Genomic DNA, 20,752 nt, shown 5'->3' with positions numbered 1-20,752 from the left:
CAACGACAAAATGGCCTAATGATGCAATTCTCCAGGAACTAACCCCATTGTTAGGAGGCATGTGACTATACACAGCAGAATAAACGATGTCAATGGTAAAAAGTCAGGTGACTCTGATGCATACTAAAAGCGAGAAAAACTACAGTAGCCATCTTAACTACTCACCTCTTGACTTTATCATAGTTCTCTTGACGGAAGTCGCCTTGCTGAATTAACTGTTTCGTGTCTGCTAATTCTAAGGCCAAACGTTGACATCTATTTTGAAGTTCACAGTAGTTTCTTCGATCTTCCTCATAAGACTATAAACCAAAACAATATGAAAACATTTCAAACTAACCACAGTTAACAAAATTCTGTACTGATTTTTTCTGTTAAGCTGTGAATGTCCTTGTAATTAAAAGAAATCCTTGTTTATTTCTATTTAGAAATTTTTCTCTTTAGTAATTTTTTTCTACTCAAAGACAGACAATCTTAAAGTCACAGAGTAGTGTTTAAGTCCATTTGTTCAAAACTTCAGCTGTGTTTCTCATAGAAATAGCATAACTATGCTATCCATAACAATGACTACAAATGTTAAACGATGGTTTGCAACATTTACTAAGTTACTATTAAATGTTTAAGACATGGAAATTAATAAAACATAGGCCGTTCGTTCTTAAGGAGTTCACAGTTTACAAATAAAGAGCCACATGAACATCAAATATCTACAATGAAATAGCCACTGAAGAGATTAATCACAAAGTTTCGGTGACAGTATTCAGCAAAAAGGAATTTTCTAGCACTTGGAACATATTTCTACACTGATCTTTCTTCTAGTCACCCGACCTGCAGAAAGGAGGTGTAGAGCTATGGGAGAGAGTGTAAGTTCAAACCATAACCTGGCCCTGCTTACTCCGAGTCTCATTTCTAATGTTCACACTTCATCCTTCGACCCCAATGAAAATCTGAATTTCTACAAATGCACCAAGCTTCCTCGAACGTGTCCTCACTGCCTGAATAGCTGCATGGTATCTGAATATTTGCCTCCTTCTGAACACCAACCTCACTGTACCATCAAATTAATATTCTATACACCTCACTAGAATGTAAACATTTTAAGGGCAGGAACTTGGTCTTACTCACCACTGGATTTCCATCATTTTACACTATACAGCAAAAATGACATAAATGCTTTTGAACAAATTAAGAAATAAATGGACAGGGAAATGGGGAGAAGCATGGCACGGGGATGAAGTTCCTACTTATTTTCCCCCTTTGAACTTACAAGATCTTGAAGCCACCGTTAACTCTACCCTAGAACCTGTCATGTTAAACACATCCTGTCCCAAGCCATTCCTTCTTAAGTAGCTGACCAGTGTGATCACATTCATTCTACAAATACTGACTGAATTATTTCTATGAGACTGCTCCTGGGTGAGACACTGTAGATACAAAGATGAGCAAGACACTGTCTGTCCTTTTAAAACTATTTCAGCACAACTTTAAAATGTCATTCCCCAAATTTCTATTGAAGGGCTGCTTGAAAAATATAATTATGGAAAAACTATATATGATGTGTTTTACTTTAGTGTAGCATTATGTTCTACTCCTACACTGATATTCTCCATGAGAATGGAAATTTACTACAGAAGTTATTATAGAATCATAGCTGAGGATACTCCCTTCATCATCATCATCATCTCAAGAAACCACTTTTTTTGCTCAACCATAAGAAGTAACACCCCATCCATTCTAGTTTTATCATGAGATTGCAGCAATTCTGTCACATCTTCATGCTCCACTTCTAATTCTAGTTTTCTTGCTGTTTCCGCCACATCTGCAGTTACTTCTTCCACTGAAGTATTATTTCTCCACAAAGTCATCCATGAAGGTTAGAATAAGCTTCTTCCAAACTCCTATTATTGTTTGATATTTTAACTCTCCCCATGAATCATGAATATTCTTAATGGCATCTAGAATGGTGAATCCTTTCCAGGTTTTCAATTTACTTTGCCCAGATCCATCACAGGAATCACCATCTATGGTAGCCATAACCTTAAAAATCGCATACTTTAAATAATAAGACTTGAAAATCAAAATTTCTTCTTGATCCATGGGCTGCAGAATGAATGTTGTGTTTGCAGGCATGAAAACAACATTGTGTATCTCCATCACAGCTCTTGGTTGATCAGGTGCATTATAAATGACCAGTAGTATTTTCCAAGGAATCTTTTTTTCTAAGCAATAGGTGTTAATGATGAGCTTATAACATCAGGAAACAATGTTGTGAATTGATATGCTGTCATCTAGGCTTTATTTTTACATTACAGAGCATACACAGGGTGGATTTAGCATGAATCTTAAGGGCCCTAGGATTTCTGGAATGGTAAATGAGAATTGGCTTCAACTTAAAGTCACCAGCTGCATCAACTGCTAACAAGACAGCCAACTTGTCCTTTGTGGCTTTAAAGTCAGGCATCGACTTCTCTATAACTATGCAAGTCCTAGATGGCATCTTCTTCCAATATAAGGCTGTTTCATCTATATTGACAACCTGTTTTTCCACTACAACCACCTCTAAAAAACTGTTGTTTCATGTAGCCACCTTCATTAATTATCTTCGCTAGATCTTCCGGATATCCTGCTGCAGCTTCTACATCAGCACTTGCTAATTTACCTTTACCTTGTACTTTTGTTACAAAGATGGCTTCTTTCCTTCAGCTTGATGAACCAGTCTCTGCTAGCTTCAGACTTTTTCTTCTGCAGCTTCCTCACCTCTCTCAGCCTCCATAGGATTGAAGAGAGTTAGGGCCTTGCTCTGGATTAGGCTTTGGCTTAAGTGAATACTGTGGAAGGTTTGATCTTCTATCTATTTCCTTAAAACTTTATCCATATCTGCGACAAGCTGTTTTGCTTTCTTATCATTTGTGAGTTCACTGAGTGACACCTTTAATTTCCTTCAAGAACTTTTCCTTTGCATTTACAACTTGGCTAACTGTCTGATGCCAAGAAGCCTAACTTTTTACCTAGATTTCAACACGCTTTCCTGACTACATTTAATCATTTCCAGTTTTTGATTTAAAGTAAGAGATGTGAGACCATTCTTTTTACTTGAACATTTAGAGACCACTGTAGGGTTATTAACTGGACAAATTTCAATATTGTTGTGAGTCAGGGAACATAAGAGAGAGATGAGGGAAGGGCTGGTTGGTAAAGCAGTGAGAATGTACATGTTTACCAATTAAATTTGCCATCTTATATGGGTGTGGTTTGTGGCACTCCCAAACTGTGGGGGGGCTCCTCCCGCAGGGCCCCCTCAGCCGCCATGGATGAGAATAAGTCTACCAAGACATGATCTGCTTGGGGAGGAAAGACGGCCGATCTCTCAAAAGAGAAGGACCAGGAGCTTGTTCCTCAATGGGCTTTTATTGGGTTCATTTGCACAAGAACACAGGTAAAGCTCATTAGTCATTATCAGACAGCAAGGATCAAACAACAGATAACAAAGAACTCTGAGGGCCTATTTTGAGTCAGGGTCAGATAGCTAAAGAGCTGTAAAACTTTGAGGAACAAACTCACTTCTTGCTTGGACCCTTATTTAATTAAGAGCATTCTAAACAAAGCAGGTTTAACAGGATTTTACATATTCTGCCCTTTCCAGCACAGGGCTGCACCACCCTCTGTCATTGTTTCAGGCTTAAGTCAGGCAGGGGAAGTAAGGCAGCCAAGGGATTAGGAGACTTCTTGCAGCCAGAATGAGGACTCAGGCTTTGTCAAAGCCGAGGGGCAAGGATCCATCACTGCTTTTGCTGTAGCCCCCCAGGTCTTTCCTTGGGGGCCTCCCACATGATTATGCCTGGCTTAGGTGGTTCCCCCCTTGGGAAATCTTACCTGTCACTGGCTAACTGACCAAGCACTGGGGGCCAGTCATGGATGAAGTAAAAGGGCAGAAGCGGATCTCCTGCCAGGGAGGTAAGCTTTGTCTCCTCAGTGGCTTATGGTCCCAAGGTTGCTCACCCAGCCATAGTCATGGGGGGTTACACCTTCTGAAACCAGGCAGGGCGGTTCCCAACACCAAACAATTACAATAGTAACATCAAAAATCACTAATCACAGATCACCACAAGAATATCATAATAATGAAAAAGTTTGAAATATTGTGAGACCTATCAAAATGTGACACAGAGGCATGAAGTGAGCAAATGCTATTGGGAAAATGACACCAAAAGACTTGCTCGATGCACAGTTGCCACAAACCTCAACTAAGGAAAAACAAAGTATCTGTGAAGTACCAAGCAAGGCACAATAAAATGAGGTATTCTGTATTAAAAACAAATTTGAAGTCCTTAAATAGTGCTCATCAATTTGCTATAAGCCACAGAACTACTCCTTACCCTACTGTTTCATACATTTATATTATCTACTTGATTTCTAAAGGCATATATTTTTCCATTCCTTGAAAGCAAAACTTCCCACTATAAATAGTAATAACAAACAAAACAAAATGAGTGCATATACAAAAATGTTTCTAGGTTTGTGGTAGGAAATTGCGGGAGTTTCATCTGAGGATTTCCATTTTCTCCATGAAATGGAATACCACCAAATCATCACTCTTCTGAGAGTGAGAAGGAACGTGGTGAATGTCTAAAATAACCTCTACAAAAATAAGAGGACTAGGCAAAAAAAGAATCTCAGCACAACTGTGTGGGCCCATCTGATGTTGGTAACGATAAACTTACAGTGCTCGTTACTACCTAAGCGATTCTCTCCAGCAGCACTTGGTTGGAAGAATGAAGAACGAGGCGCTCTCATACAGGGTTGGATAAAAAGACAGCTGCAGAGAAATCAGAGAACACTGGCAAGAGAAAGGTCTAAGACTGATTAACATGATGAGAGGGGTATAATTAAATTTAAGAAGAGACTGATAAATAAATCACATGGACTAGAAATTCTGTTAAATATACATTGGAAGCAGATGACTAGGAAACATAGGAACATAAAAATACGTGCAGCAATCAACTTGAATTGATAACTTCAGAAGTACAACAGTTCTGGGTGACAAGGAATAGACTGTGGGCCCTGAGACTAAGTGGTGAAGTAAAGAAGCAGCAATCACTAAAGATGAGAAGATGAATAAAATGCAAGGCCAAGGTTGTGAATGAATTACAGAAGCAACCGAGGCAGGACCTAAGGTGAAAAAGAAGACTTAAATCTAGAACAATAAATGAAGAATGTTCCAGAGGTCTATAAAGGAGGAAAGTCATAAGGTGTGGTATCTAGAGGACATGAATGCCCAAAGAAATAGGGGTTTTTATAAGTGCGCAAGGTCCAAGTTATAAAATTGTAAAGATCTAAGAAGACATCCCCACCTGGTTCTGAAATACAAGAGTTTATAAACTCCTGGTCCAGAAAGCGATTTCTCAGGAAATGTGACTACACAAACACACACACATAGACTCTGTACATGCCTTCTCTTTAAATATAAACTCCATGTGACCAAGTATGTGCAGATACTCAGTATACATTCTACCAACACTTCCTTTAGAACTTATCAGCTGAAAAAAACTTCTCCCTAAATAAAATCACTACTTTTATATTTTGAAAAAGTCTACCTCACTTACTATTAGCACTTATAATAGATTAAAGCATAATACTAGAAAATTTTTTAGAAAGGTAGCATCTTCCTCCAAAATGAACTACTAAGTCCAATGATCATGCAGAACTTTGAGGTTCAGGCTAAAGAGAACAGAAAAGGCAATTTTTATATTATCCCTATGTATTCTTTTTGTCTCAAATTGCACATCGACTTCTGTGGGAAGATGGCAAGCTGCAAATCTGAGGCAGATGGCCTTACATTTTTACACAGTACCTGGTTTTTGCTTCTGTCAAAAAATGTATCACATGAGCTGTAAGCAACAATTACTTGCCTTTCACATCATACGGGAAGTTTTAAGGACATTTTCTATAATCTTAGTACCTAGTGCTCTGCCTATTTGTTATATTGAAGATTTTCAATTAATTATCTGTGGAAAAGCAGCAAAAGAGGACATTAAATAGACTAAAAGAAAAGAGGTAAACAATCTTTTCAAACATAAAGAAAAGGACACGAAAATTTCTAGTCACCAGCTCTTTCTAATAGAACATTTCTGTATGATAGTAAATGAGTTAACAGCAAATCTCAATTTCCTTTTTATAGTAATAGTAACTAAAAATTCCCAGGAAAAATAAGGACAATCCAAGTCCAAGAGAAGACTTCAACTGTTCGCCATTTTTATGTATCTAAAATGGAACTGATTTTGACTGCTAGGGTTCATGCATCTTTTCCAACTCCTAAATTATTCACACATAGCTATAATAGAAGGCTATCGGTATTGTAATTGCATGCTTTCTTGTCTTGCACGTAAGTCTCACCTTTTCCATATTCATCTAAGACCTGGAGTTTCTTGAAGACCTGACTTATCTCTGTATACCCAGTAACCCTCACATAGTAGTTGGACTGGAAATGTTTGCAGAATAAACTAGTATTAAAATAGCAATGGGCTATGTGCATTTGAAATAACTAGCTCAAGATGTAAAAAAAAGTGACTTTAAAAATTAATTATTTAATAAATTATCACTTTTCCAATTGAAATTAAAGAATATTATCATCAGTCTACAGATAAAACACCTCACTCGACACAATGCAACATACATGCAGATATTTTTCAAAAAGTTTGAGAAAGACAGCACGAAAAGAACCTCCATTTCTTGATCTGGGTGGTGGTTAACCAGGCATATTCACTTCGTGAAAATTCAATTGAGATTTCTTCTGTGTGCAACGGAACCATTTTTAAACAGTAAAATGAGAGGCCTCAACTAGAAAAATGTTAAACGGGAGAAGTTCTGCAGGGAGGCTTGTATTTGGCATGGAGAGGGGGACATGTGAGAGCCATATATCACAGAAGGGAGAAGGGAGTAGTGAATAGATCCTTACTTTTTTTACTCGATATATTTCTCTGCTGTTTGACTGTTTGGCTGACACAAAAAGCTGAAAATTCTGTAATATATGAGGTCTGTCCAGAAGGTATCCAGCCATGTAATATGAAAGAGAAACAATTATTGAAGAATATACAAAATACAAGAAACATTGTACATAGGACAATGATGCCTCAGTCCCCTTCAAAGTAGGCACCTTGAGACCTCACACAGTTCTCCAATCATCATCAGCTGCCCCATCATATTTTCCTGAATCTCACTGATAGTCTGAAATCTGTTCCCTTTCAAAGGTGATGTTAGTTTTCGGACAAGCCAGAATCACAAAGTGCCAAATCTGGGCCGTAGAGGGGCTGAGTCACCTGGGTGATTTCATGTTTCGCCAAAAAACTGTGTGAGATGTAATGCATGAGCGGGCACATTGTCGTGATGAAGCTGCCAATCACTGGGCCTTTAGCTTCAGCTTTCTGAATTATCCAAACAGTTTTTGTAGAGGAATGTTCAAGCTTAACACAAAATATGATGCAGATCTTTTGCTGTACTTGCAACAGCCACACAGTATACATCCCACTCAACAGTGCCCCACCACCCCTACTGACTAGTACAATGAAGTCATCATGGTTCACACATGCATATTCCAGTCCACTCTCCTTGGTTGCCAGATTATATCGATGTCGCTCAAACCATTCTTATTATGGCAGCAATGGCTGGACTTTTTCTGGACAGATCTTGTATAGTGTTTTAGTAAAGTTATCAACTATCAGACCTTTCATTATTTATAATGAGATGCCTTTCCCTCCCAAGCCTATTTCTAAACGTCAATAGCTTAGATTTATAGAATTTCAGAGATAAAAGATACCCTAGAGGTAATCTACTGCTATCTTATTTTCAAGATAAGAACATTTAGGACTAGAGGGGTTAAATGATTTGTCCAGAATTCCAGAGCTAGAGCTGGAATCTAGGTTCTTCAGTTCATACATGGTTTGTTCTTTTCTTAATTTCAAATTCTGATTTTTTGAGGAATCTATTCTGTACAAACTATAAAACAATTCATCAGAAGTTAATATTATTTTGTGTTCAAATCCAGTATGTTAAGAGCACTTTAGTTGCAACTTGTATGGGTTCAAATATGGCACATGCATAAATTATAATTAATTTTGGACTCCCTTTAAAACCATTACTATAATTATTCCTTAAATATAATTTAAAAACCACTTGACAACATAACATCAAATCTAAATGTTTTCTACAAAATGTAAAAAATTATTCAAAGATGCAATTAAATAGACTAGTTTTAAATAGTCAGCAGCTGTGTAAACCAAAAAGCATTTACTTTAGATACAACACTTTTAAATCTTTTGTCTCTCACACCATGAAAACTGAGAAGAGAGCGGTAACCTATGTATCAAAATAAATCTTCAATAAGTGAAGTGCTCTCCTGCCGTGGGGAGATATGGCAGCCAATGCAATGGGAAATGGGATACAGTGACATATACCTTAAGGTCAGTGTTTCAAAATTCACACTGGTTAGCAGTTTAGTAAATGAGAATAAATGGTTTGGTTAGCTATTCTGGGAAAGTGAGAATTCAATCCTTAGAGTTCTTACGCATTTAGCAGAATAAAAAAAAGAAACTTCAGAAAATAGTTAATATTCATTGAAATATAAAAACCTGAATAACAAGTATGTATCATTAATAAAATATCTCATTTTCCTACAAATAAAATTAACTGGATTACTCACATATGATTATTTAAGATGAGACTCAAGGTAATCTTGCAGTTTTTCTTAATAAATGTAACTTTGTTTCTGAACAAGGAAGTTATTTTGAACAAAACACTTTTTGCTTCCTAGTTACCAAAGTTCTCATAAGAGAAAATTATTTCATCATTTCCTTATGAAACTTAATAGCTTTATTAAGTGCAGAGTCATTAATGCCCTCCCTACATAGTATTAACATTTTTTTCTTTGAAATGAAAGAAGTATGATGAAATAAATCTACAACAGCAAAACAGCTGCACATACTTTAGCTACACGTACTGGTTTAAAATTCTGACTTGCTGTAGAGATCTCATAATTAGGAACTGAGAGTATATAGCACTTAGAAAACACTAAGTACCAAACACAAACTCATACATAATGCAGCTCAAAATATGCCACAGACTGTTTACCATACACAAATTCATATACACAATACAGCTCAAAATATGCCACAGACTGTCACTGACACTTATAAATAAACTCTAAACTTGAAGTAAAAGATGAACCCTATTTTCCAATGTTAGTGTCTAGCTATTATTTCCAAACAACTAAAGATGTGGAAAAAAAATTATGAAAGAAGATCCCAGAAATCCACTAAAATTGACGTTTCAGGAAGATTGACTTCTTTTTTAAAAGTCAAAAATCACATTCTATTAAATTTCTAAAACAGTTTCATATTATATCTGCCGTGTTCTAGTAGGTTATCTGAACAAAAGCAGAACTAACTGTGTACTTGGGTTTTAACACCTCGATTGTTTCTGTTAGGTATAAGTATAAAATCAATGTAATACTTGAGACACCTTTGAAGACTACATGTTATGCCAGAAAAGTTTCCGTTTTTATCATTCTTTCTCCCAGTTATAAATCTATTGAATCATATTAGAAAAAAACAGTACTAGATTTGTTTGGTTTAAGGCAGATGATATGAAATTAGGGCTCTAAATGAAAATAAGATAACTTAATAGTTTGGCCTCTAGGTCAAAATGACAAGATTTTCCGAGTAGCCGAAAGCCCGCTGAAGAGAGAATATAGATGGATACCTGCTGCCACCATGTGGTAAAAGAATAAAGTTAAGGTCATCTTGGAAAAAGACAATCTAAAAAGTTTGTTTTCCTATTTCCTGGTCTCAAAACTCAGAGACCCAGCTAACAAAGATCTTAGTTTCTCTTAGCAAACCACTGTGGAATCGTGATAGTGGAGAAGATAAAACAGAATAAACAATACTTAGTCACTGAAAACAGAATCAGGAGGCTGTTAGGGAAGTGGGGCCCTGCTGACTACCGACACCTTAGGCCTCAGTTCCCAGAACTGCTAATAAATTGCTCAAGTCAGCTCCAAACATCCCAGAGCCATAAACGTCCTGGAACAACTGCTACACGGACACATGTGGATTCTCCTTCCTTCCTTGTAGTTTTCACCTCCCTCCGGTTTCATGCTGGGATTAACCAATCGCTGTTAATTGAACCAGCAGCCCTTCATCTGTATGACAGAATTATTTTCTGTGGTTTTTGCCTTTACAAACCCTGCCTTTCTTCATTCTCGACAGAGCTCAGTGTAGTTGGTACATGAGCTTGCGACTCTGGGACTACAACCCTTTTGCTCAAATAAAGGCTTCTTACTCTGTGACAGTTCAAACTCTTTTTTTCCCCCTGGTTGACGGTTGTCACAATGATGTCATTTTTCAGATATCTATATTTGTTTGCTCTTTTAAGTTTCTATGAATTTACTACTTGTTCTAAGAAATAGTAGCTTCTTATATTCATTCTGAGTTCATCATCTGGTAAGTCAATCCTCACCTTATCTGTATTGTGAACTTAAATTGTTTTCCAGCTGTTGGTATTTATTTAACATACCCTAATCCCTTATGTCCTTGGATAGTAAACTCAGCTTCTCAAAAACCAGCTTTTCGTTCCTACCTCTTCAGTGTATGGCTTTACCAGGAATTCAATAGTTATTAATAGGTACAATAATAAGTGCAAACAACAAAAGTTACAAAGTTCATAACTGTACATTTTGTCCAAGGTCCAGTCATGTGTTTTATTTTGCTTCTAATATTTTTCTAAATCCTAATATGTCATCATCCATGCCAGTACAAAGTTAAACATGCTGAGAAAACTATTCTCCAATGAAGCTAGATTCTTTTTAGAGAAAATAAAGGCATTTCAAAGTCAAATATGTTATACATATAGACTAGATTTTCTTTTCTTCACTTGCATTTAATACAAAACTATAAAGTGGTTCTACTTTTAATAATGGCTGTGTAAGTTCCCATCTGGCCAGTCATTCTGTAAACACAACCATAAATTCTGGACAAAATATAAAACTACCTGAAGGCACAAGAAAGTGACCAAAATCAGGCAGATCCTGTAGTGGACTCCATCTATGTGAGGAAGAAAGGCACATCACTGGGTGAGTTTCCTGGCCTTTATTTTTTTTAATGGCTTTTAGCCTGCCAAGTAGGAAGGATAAAGATGTAAAAGAAAATCCTTCCTCTTTCTAGTTTGAAGAATCAGGACACTCAGCTACTCTAAAATGAGGAGAGAATTACAGAGATAGCTAAAAAAGTGAACTGAGTTGTGTGGACATTCTACGCCAAATCTCTGGCAGACCTCTGAACAAAACTCTGAAATCTGAGCTGCTGCCAGAGACACAGAGGATGCTGTTTGAGTACAGCTCAACATGTCTAAAACCTGAACTGTCTTTTGACCCTAAATTTGTCTCACCCATTACCTACCTACCCATCTTAGCTGAATGAAAACCCATAATTCTAGTTACTCAATATAAAAACCTTGGAGTTAATTTGACTCCTATCTTTCTTTTATACCCTCCATCCAATTCATCAGAAAACCCAGTGGCTCTATTTTTTTACAATATCCAGAGATCTTACCAGTTCACACCACTTCCACCAGCCTGACCTGAAGCACGGTCACCTCTCATCTGCATTACTACACCGGCCTCCTAACAAGCCTCTCTGCTTCCATTCTTAGAGCTCTACGGTTTACTCAAATCACCATTATCTGGGGCATGAAGAGATTGTTAATATTCTTTGAAGGTCTATTATGTACCACCCAGAATGGTCCTTTTAGGTTATGTCAGATAACATTACATCTTTCTAACATCCTGTAATGCTTCTTTCTCTTAGGGTTAAAATCAAAGTCCTTACAGTGACCTCAAAAGACCCATAACCTCTCTGACCTTACTTATCTCCCTCTATTCAGCCATTCCAGTCATACTGGCTTCCCCAGTGCTCCACAAACACCCAGGCGCCCTCTTGCTTTGGCATTGGCTGCTCCCTTTGCCTGAGTTGTTACTGGAGAACTTCGTTGTTCCCCTCACCTCTAAATCTTTACCAACTAACTTCCTCAATGAGGCCTACCAGGCACCCACCCAATTCTGAATATGCTTTCTTCCCTGCCACACAGCACTACTAATTATCCTAATCTACTTTTTTTCCTTTTATCACACTGTGTGGTTTGCTTATTTATTGTGTTTACAGTTTGTTTCCCTGCACTTCTTTTAAAATATAAACTCCCTGAGGCCAGAGATCATTTTGTTCACTAAGGTATCCCAAGTACCTAGAGTACAGGTGGCAAACACAAGGCCCAAGGGCCGAATATGGCCCTCCGCCTTGTTTTATCTGGCCCAGCACCTTGTTTCTACCTGGAAGTAATGCTGAGCTCTCACTTAGCTGTTAAGGAGTAGTTACATTTATGCAGTCCTAAAATTACATTCAGCCCTTTGAAGGCAACTGCAAGGCTGATGTGGCCCCTGGTGAAAATGAGTTTGACACCCCTGACCTAGAACAACGTTTGCCAATAGATGTACAATAAATGTTTAACGAATGGTTTTCATTCTCATAATAGTGACCATGTGAGGCAGGTGTTATATATTATCATCCCAATTTTATAGATGGAGAAGTTGTAAGATTAAAAGGGTAGGGAAGTAAAGACAAAGTTTCTGTTGTTTTGTTTTAAATCTATGATCATCATGCCATTGTCAAGTTGCAGCAATGAAACTTGAACTAATCTCTGAATTCTCCAATTAGAGCAGTAAATAATTTAACAAACCATTTCAAAAATTAACCCCTCACAACATATAATTCAGCAAAAATTCTTTTAATGTTAAATATTAATATTTATTGTTCACTACAGGGTCCAGCAGAAGGCCTGCTTGAGTGTGACTGGTAGGGTAATAATAAGGATGTAATAACTTGTAGTTTTAATTTGAACATTTCACCTAAAATGTCATATGGTATGCTAGAGTGTGATATTGTTATGTTACAGAACTACATGCTTATGATTTTGTAATAAAAGATTTTGGAATAGACAAGGGGTGTTATTTGTGTTGGACCACGTACAGCCTTATAAAAAAAGTCTTCATTGGTGTGACTTCAATTTAAAAGTAATTCTTAGTTTTTCTAAGTTTGAGCAAATTGACCTGTATTAGGCCCTTGACAAACATATGAACCAAATGTTAAAGATGGCTTCATTTTGTTATTTTTAAAGTTTACTTTATTGATTGTTATTATAATTGTTGGATTCCCCCCCTTTATTCCCCTCTGCCCTATACCGCCCCCCCTCCAGCATTCCCTACCTTGTTAGTTCTTGTCCATGGGTCATACATGTAAGTTCTTCGGCTTCTCCATTACCTATACTATTCTTAACCTCCCCTTGTCTATTTTGTACCTACCAATTATGCTTTTTATTCCCTGTACCTTTTCACCATTCTCCTTCCTCACCCTCCCCACTGATAATCCTCCATGTGATCTCCATTTCTGTGATTCTCTTTCTGTTCTAGTTGTTTGCTTAGTTTTTGTTTTTCAGGTTTAGTTACTGATAGTTGTGAGTTTGTTGTCATTTTACTGTTCATAGTTTTTTATCTTTTTCTTAGATAAGTCCCTTTAACATTTTATATAAGGACCTAGTGATGACGAACTCCTTTAACTTGACCTTATATGGGAAGCACTTTATCTGCCTTTCCATTTTAAAGGATAGCTTTGCTGGATACAGTAATGACTTGGAATACTTCATGACTTGGAATACTTCTTCCTAGCCCCTTCTTGCCTGTAAGGTTTTGAGAAATCAGCTTATAGTCTTATAGGAGCTCCTTTGTAAGTAACTATCTTCTTTTCTCTTGCTGCTTTTAAGATTCTTTCCTTATCTTTAATCTTGGGTAATTCAACTATGATGAGTCTCGGTGTGTTCCTCTTTAGGTCCAGCTTATTTGGGCCTCTCTGAGCTTCCTGGACTTGTATGTCTATTTCCTTCACCAGACTGGGAAGTTTTCTTTCATTATTTTTTCAAATAAATTTTCAATTTCTTGCTCTTCCTCTTCTCCTTCTGGCACCCCTATGATTCAGATGTTGGAACATTTAAAGTTGTCCTGGAGGTTCCTAAGCCTCTCCTCATTTTTTTGAATTCTTGTTTCTTCATTCTGTTCTGATTGAATGTTTATATCTTCCTTCTGATCCAAATCATTGATTTAAGTCCTGTTTTCCTTCCCTTCAATGTTGGTTCCCTGCATTTTTATTTCATTTTTCAAAGCCTTCACTTTTTCCTCTCTTTCCCAGCCATACTCAACAATTTCTATGAGCATCCTGATTACCAGTGTTTTGAACTATGAATCTGATAGGTTGGCTTTCTTTTCATAGCTTAGTTCTATTTTTGGAGCTTTGATCTGTTCTTTCATTTGGCCCATATTTCTTTGCCTTGGTGCACCTGCTATGTTGTAATGGGTAGAGCTTTAGGTATTTGCCAGGGTAGGGCAACCCAGTGTTGTGGGGTTGTATGTGTGGGAGGGGTTCAAGAGGGAACAGCACCTCTTGATCAGCTCTCTGCCAGCTTTCAGTCACTTCCCCCACTACCCACAAGCAAATTGGGCCCTTCTGGTATTGATTCCTGGGTGGGTGGGTTTGTGTACGTTCTGGGACCCTGTGGGTCTCTCCAACAAACTCTCCTGTGAGTCTGGGAGTTACTCCCACCACTGCAACCACCCCAGATTTTTATAGCCAGAGGTTTTGAGGCTTTCTTTTCCCATACTGGAACCCTGGGTTTTGCAGTCTGTCTTACTCCCCAGTTGTTCTTCCCACACTATCTACACGCAAATGTGTGACTGCCAGCTGCCACCTTGCCGTGTGTCCTCTCCATCCCAATTGCCTATCTCCACCCCTCCTACCAGTCTGAATGAGTGTTTCTTCTTTAACTCCTTGGTTGTTGGACTTCCATACAGTTAGATTTTCTGGCAGTTCCAGTTGTTTTTTGCTTTTAAGTTTGTTGTTATCTTTCTTTTGGCTTTGCAAGGAGGCAAAATACATCTACCTATGCCTCCATCTCGGCTGGCAATGACAGCTTTAATATAAAGTAATTCTATTGTGTCTAAATCATATATTCAGAATCTCTAAGACCTTTTATTAAGTAGATAAGGTAATACTTATTTTTTTGAACTGTGATTCAATTCCCTGTTTATATTACTATTAAATTCAGGAAAAGGTTTAAGACACTCAATTATATTTTGAACTAAGAGCTGATATATCTTTAAATAACAGACTTGCACAAAAAAGGAGTCTGTGCTGGTTAACTTTATGTGTTAACTGGCAAGGTCATTGCACCCAAATATTTGGTTAAACATTATTTTAGATGTTTCTGTGAGAGGTATTTTTAAATTAGATTAACATTTAAATCAGTAGATTCCTAGTAAAGTGATTATCCTCCATGATGTAGGGGGCCTCATTCAATCAGGTAAAAGCCTTACTAGAATCAAGACTGATTTCCTCTGAGCAAAAAGGAATTCTGTCAGCAGACTGTTTTTGGATTCAAACTGCAACGTTTCCCTGAACAGCCAGCCTGCCAGCCTATCCATCAGATTCGGGACTCTCCAAGCTTCCATAATCATGGGAACCAATTCCATAAAGTCAATCAATCAAACAATCACTATCTCATATATATTTATCTCCTGTTGGTTGTTACTCTGGGGGACCCTGACTAATACAGGTTCACAAACAAAACTGTTTCTAAGTTTGGGTTATCTGTGTATTAAAAACACTCAGGAACACTATGTGTTAATACATTTTCTTTCCTATCAACAAAATACTAAAAGTGTTAGCAAAGTTGAAACAAACTATTATGAAATCTGGGATACAATGCCATTATTGACCCTTGAGAGCAGGCAGACTTGCTTTACCATGGAGTGAAAAATACAGGGTCTGGCCCAAATAATGTCCCTTCTTTATTTCAAAATCTTTTATTGCAAAATCCTAAGCATATAATTTTATAGCATAACAATATCATAAGCAACCATATGACATTTTAGGTGAAAGGTTCAAATTACAACTATAAATTATTACACCCATATTATTACCCTACCAACCACACTCAAGCAGGTGTTGCTTCTGCCTGACCCTGTATATCACATGCTAATGATAAGAAAAATTCTAGAGTTGTAAGCCTTTTTTTTTTTTAAGTTTTGTCCAAGGAATTCTTTGTTCAAGAGAAACCATTGTTAGAATTCCCAAATGCTAAATTGATTAAACAAGAAGTGATTTGAGCCCTGACTGGTGTGGCTCAGTGGGCTGGGTGTCATCCTGCAAACAAAAAGGCCGCCAATTTGATCCCTAGTCAGGGCGCATGCCTGGGTTGTGGATCAGATCCTCAGCTGGGGGCATGTGAGAGGCAACTGATCCATTTCTCTAGCACATCGATGTTTCTCTTTTTCTCCCTTCCTTCTCCTCTCTCTAAAAACAAATAAAAGAAGTGATTTGATATAAACAAGGGTAGAAAACTCCTCCAGACTTCTGAAAAATAGGAAGAAGTCCTTGAGGGATGCTGAGATACCACAAGGTATTGCAGAACTAAGTCTCAAAATTTGTCTAACTGCCCCAATAAATGCTGTACTGTGACCACCACCACCATCCTACTCATTCAACCAAAACAACAGATTAAATGATTTGCCTAAGGTTGTAAAATTAGTAGCCAAACTGAGGTCTTCTTTGTTCTTTATTATTTTGACTACACATGCAAAATTTAAAAAAATTAAAAGCTATCTTTTAAATACCCATAACAGATTACCGCACAATGTGGCAGGTTAGCAGAAGGAAAAATTCCAACAATACATAGAACTGTACAGTAGTGTTCATATGGGCACATCTATCTCTGGCATTGCTCCTAGGGACTTCCTCACTCCTATGAGAGGAAAGAAGCCCAGTCTTTATTTTGCCTATAGTATTGGCTCTAGATTAATGACCTAAATTGATTCTGTCCAGCTAATAGGGCAGCATATTAGAACATCAAAATATAAATTAAATTATTTATTTCTGAATAATACATCTTTGGTAATAGCTGTCCTTGAAATAGACACAAAATAAATTTTAACTGCAACTTTGCTAAAAATCTGCTTTTACTTTGAAACCAAAACACTGGCAATTCAATGAAATGAATGGACAAACAGTATTATTTTTTTTTCCATTTGACTGAACAGGAAACATTAAATGACTTGTTCAAGGTCACACAGATAGTGAGAGTGTCAAGCTATCACCGAAAGTTCTAACTCTAAGCCACTAGAATTTGAACTCTAGAAGGGCAAGCACAGCACCGCACACATCACTGGGGCCAATGCTAGGATCAGTGTACATGCTCTGAACAAGTGTTAGGAGAGTTAACTGTTTCTGATGAAGAGGCAAAGTGACTGGTAAGTAGATGGTAGCTTCCCTTATGTATCACAAACAAGGCTAATCTGTAATGAATAACTGAGAATAAAATGAGTTTACAGCAAAATGATCAACCATGGATTGATAAGCCCATGGTCAGTGTCCTGGACTTATCTTGCCAATCTTTAAGATAACTTTTTCCAATTTAGCCTCCTCCCCACCATTCATGAAAAATCACAACAGTAGCATCCCGGTCCTATTTCTCTATCACTGACTCCTATATTCTTGTCACAAATCTTGAGAAATTCCTTATAGAAAAACTTGGTACCTCTTGTCATCACCAGTGATCAAAATCATACAAACCTCTGTCAGTTGTTTCAGCTGGCCTTTGTTTTCAGTTAATTCTTCCGATAGGTTATTCTTTTTCACTTGTAGTTCAGAGATTTCCTTTTTTAGTGGATCCATTAATTCATAGAAACGCATCTTTAAAAAGATGAAATTAACAAGCAGGCTTTAAACCCAAATGGCAATTAAAATTTACTAATTTATAGTACTCTCAATAATTGGTAATAAAGGTAAAATATTAAGGTCATAAAAGAAAAATGTTAAGGAGTTTCAGATCTTATGCCTGTACAATAAAGTTTTGTTTTATTTGTATAAAACTAAAACCAGATAGTCATTAATTGTCTGATCACTAATACCTGAAGTCTTAATGTTCAATTCAGTTCCCTCAAGGCCCAGATTATCTGTAACTCTCCACTCCTGACATAGTTTCTCTTTCCTCTCTTCTTTCTATCAATATTCCAGTTGCTCCTTAGTCCTCATCTCCTTGTTATCAGGAGATAACAAGCTTACATGATAACAAGCTTACAAGCTTACACATCAGGAGACTTCCAGACTTTTGCTTTTGCTGTTTCCTCTGATAGAAAAGTATGCTTTCACTCCCTTCAGGCCTCTGATCAAATGTCACCCTATCAGTAAGGCTCTACCCAATCTGATTTAAAGTACTATGCCCACCTGGCAGAAGTTCCTAATCTTCACCCTTGCTCTTTTCTCTATAGCATGTATGACAAGCATTCAACATATTTTACTTTTAATTTATTGTCTGTGTTGCTCCACTAAGATGCAAGCTCCAAGAGGGCAGGAATATTTGTTTGCTTTGTGTATTGCTCTGTATCCAATGCCTAAATGTATGAGAAGCCCACATCCTAGGCTCTTGGTGAAGCTCTACTTAACTGCTACCACTGCAGTGTAACAGATAATTAGGATGAATCAGGAGGTATCTTTCATATCACTTCCTTTCAGTTCAGCTCTCTCTTCCCACTCACAAACCTCTTTGGGGAATTTGCCTGCCCTAAACTAGGGCAGTGTTCCATCTGACAAGTTCCTATAAAATAAAGAAGCCATGAGTAAATTAGGAAAGGGCAATTAGGGACTCTCTGAAATGCCTTAATATACTGCTGTATTGCAAAAGCTCCATATTCGTTAAGGAGCAAGTCCTAAGATTAGTCCTCAACACAATAAATAACTAGTTAGGATAATACTGACTGTGAAAACAAAAGCTATGACAAGGAACACTAACAAACCAGAGAGCAAAGATATGAATAACTGACACTAATGGGATACTCGATATCTATTATGGATAAAGCCTCAAGGACAGCACTTAAGATATTTGTTTTGGACAGTACATGCTGGGCAGAAATACTATACTTAAACTGTTTAAATAAAAAGCTGGACAAAAACATAATACATTTTGTAGGAAATCATTAATCTGAAAACCTTGTCCAAATGAGAACCAAGAGGAGCAATCACTACTCCAACAAAATAATAGGTAATATTTTATTGTTTACTATGTGCTAAGGACTAAACAAACCATTTTACATACATAATCACTGTTAGTCTTCACAATTACATCAATAGAAAGGTGCTATTATTATAATGAGCCCTTTTATAAATGGAAAAATTCAAGCCTCTTAAGGTGAAATGACATCTATGTATCATAAACCAGCAGAACTGTGAAGTATGGGAGTCCTTGATCCCCACCCCACACTCTGAGTCCCTTTCAGGGCATTCATAAGGTCAAAACTATTTTCCTAGTAATACGAACATGTTTGCCTGTGTTGCTCTTTCTTTTACGCCTGTTCAAGGGCATCTACCAGTGGCTACATGATATGTGAAGATATCAACATCCTTAAGTCTAATGGAATGTGTGCTTATGTGGTCTTGTGTTTTGTTCCACTTTAATTTCTAATATGGTAAATATTAATAGATATAGCCCATATGTACATAAGCCCTTCAGGGTCCTCAGTAGCTCTTAGAGTGTAAAGGGATGCTGACAACCACTGCCATAGATCAATCCTACGTGTAGATTTGTGTAAACACTGCATTCCAGATCCTAAACTAGATCCACAAAAATCTCCCTTACTTGACACCTTTGCAACCGTATCAATTCCCCTCTCCTCTGTATGCCTAACCACGCAGCAACCCCTAATCAGTGTTCAATGTCTATAATTTCTCACGCTCAGAATGTTACACACCACAAGTTTATATAGAATATTAATCATTTCTATCGACTATGCAGCCAGTAATGTCAGAGCTCTATTTCTTGCTTGCTTGCCTTTGGAGGCTAATAGTTAAGACCCTTTAAAATCGGGTGGTCTGAACATCACTCTCCATCTTCAGATCAGGGCCAAAAAATAACTGGGTACTTCAGAAATGATGGATCCAACATAAACGGCAAACTTTAGTCTGAAAATACATGCAGGGTTTTTTTTTAACAACACAAGACACTTACAGACACATATTCAGGAATAGAAAGCTGATCTTCAGAAAAACCTTTCAGTTTCATATATTGCTCTTCCGTCAACTCAAAGTCATGCAGGTTTCGACGAATATCTCCAGCTTTCTCTCTTAGCTGACGGTTTGTCTCTTCCAGTTGTTTCTGTCTCAATAAAATAGTTTCCATTTCTTGTTTCATTAGTTCTTGATACTTTCTGTGGAGAAAATTGTGGCAAGCTTAAAAAACTTCTCAAGATTTAATTTTCTCAAAGTCACCTTTTTATAGTAATATAAAATTAGAAAATGAGAAGTTCAAATAGTATATTTGGCTTTAGCAAAACTCTTATTTATTTAACCAATTAAACATGAAGTGACAATTCTATACTCATTACCAAGTGTGCAGCCATATAAATTATTAGATAGGGTATTAATATGCTTAAAGAATAATTTCAAAATTTAAATTATAGGGAAAGGGGGATGGTTGGAAGCGGAAGAGGATATGGGGGGATAAATGGTGAATGAAAAAAATTAAAATTGTAAAATTATACATTTCTTTTGTTTAGAGTTTAAGTCTTAGACACCTGCTTTGGATACTACCCATTAAAGTCACTTTCATTCTCTTG

General features: G+C 37.1%; 1 protein-coding gene across 1 annotated transcript in view; it reads right to left on the bottom strand.

The window, feature by feature from the left end:
- PIBF1 (progesterone immunomodulatory binding factor 1) overlaps positions 1-20,752 on the bottom strand; it is a 185,309-nt gene that overhangs the window by 148,467 nt on the left and 16,090 nt on the right. The window contains exons 4-6 of the mRNA XM_045839110.1: positions 20,146-20,344; positions 17,715-17,834; positions 166-299 (exon numbers count right to left, since the gene is read on the bottom strand). Coding sequence (XP_045695066.1) covers positions 166-299; positions 17,715-17,834; positions 20,146-20,344 — 453 coding nt within the window. The remainder of the gene's footprint in view (positions 1-165; positions 300-17,714; positions 17,835-20,145; positions 20,345-20,752) is intronic.

This window comes from Phyllostomus hastatus, unplaced genomic scaffold (assembly GCF_019186645.2).
Source record: "Phyllostomus hastatus isolate PE091 unplaced genomic scaffold, TTU_PhHast_1.1 phas_contig_29, whole genome shotgun sequence".
Taxonomy (NCBI): domain Eukaryota; kingdom Metazoa; phylum Chordata; class Mammalia; order Chiroptera; family Phyllostomidae; genus Phyllostomus; species Phyllostomus hastatus.
The sequence above is the reverse complement of the archived record's forward strand: the minus strand, read 5'-3'. Positions and strand labels throughout refer to the sequence as shown.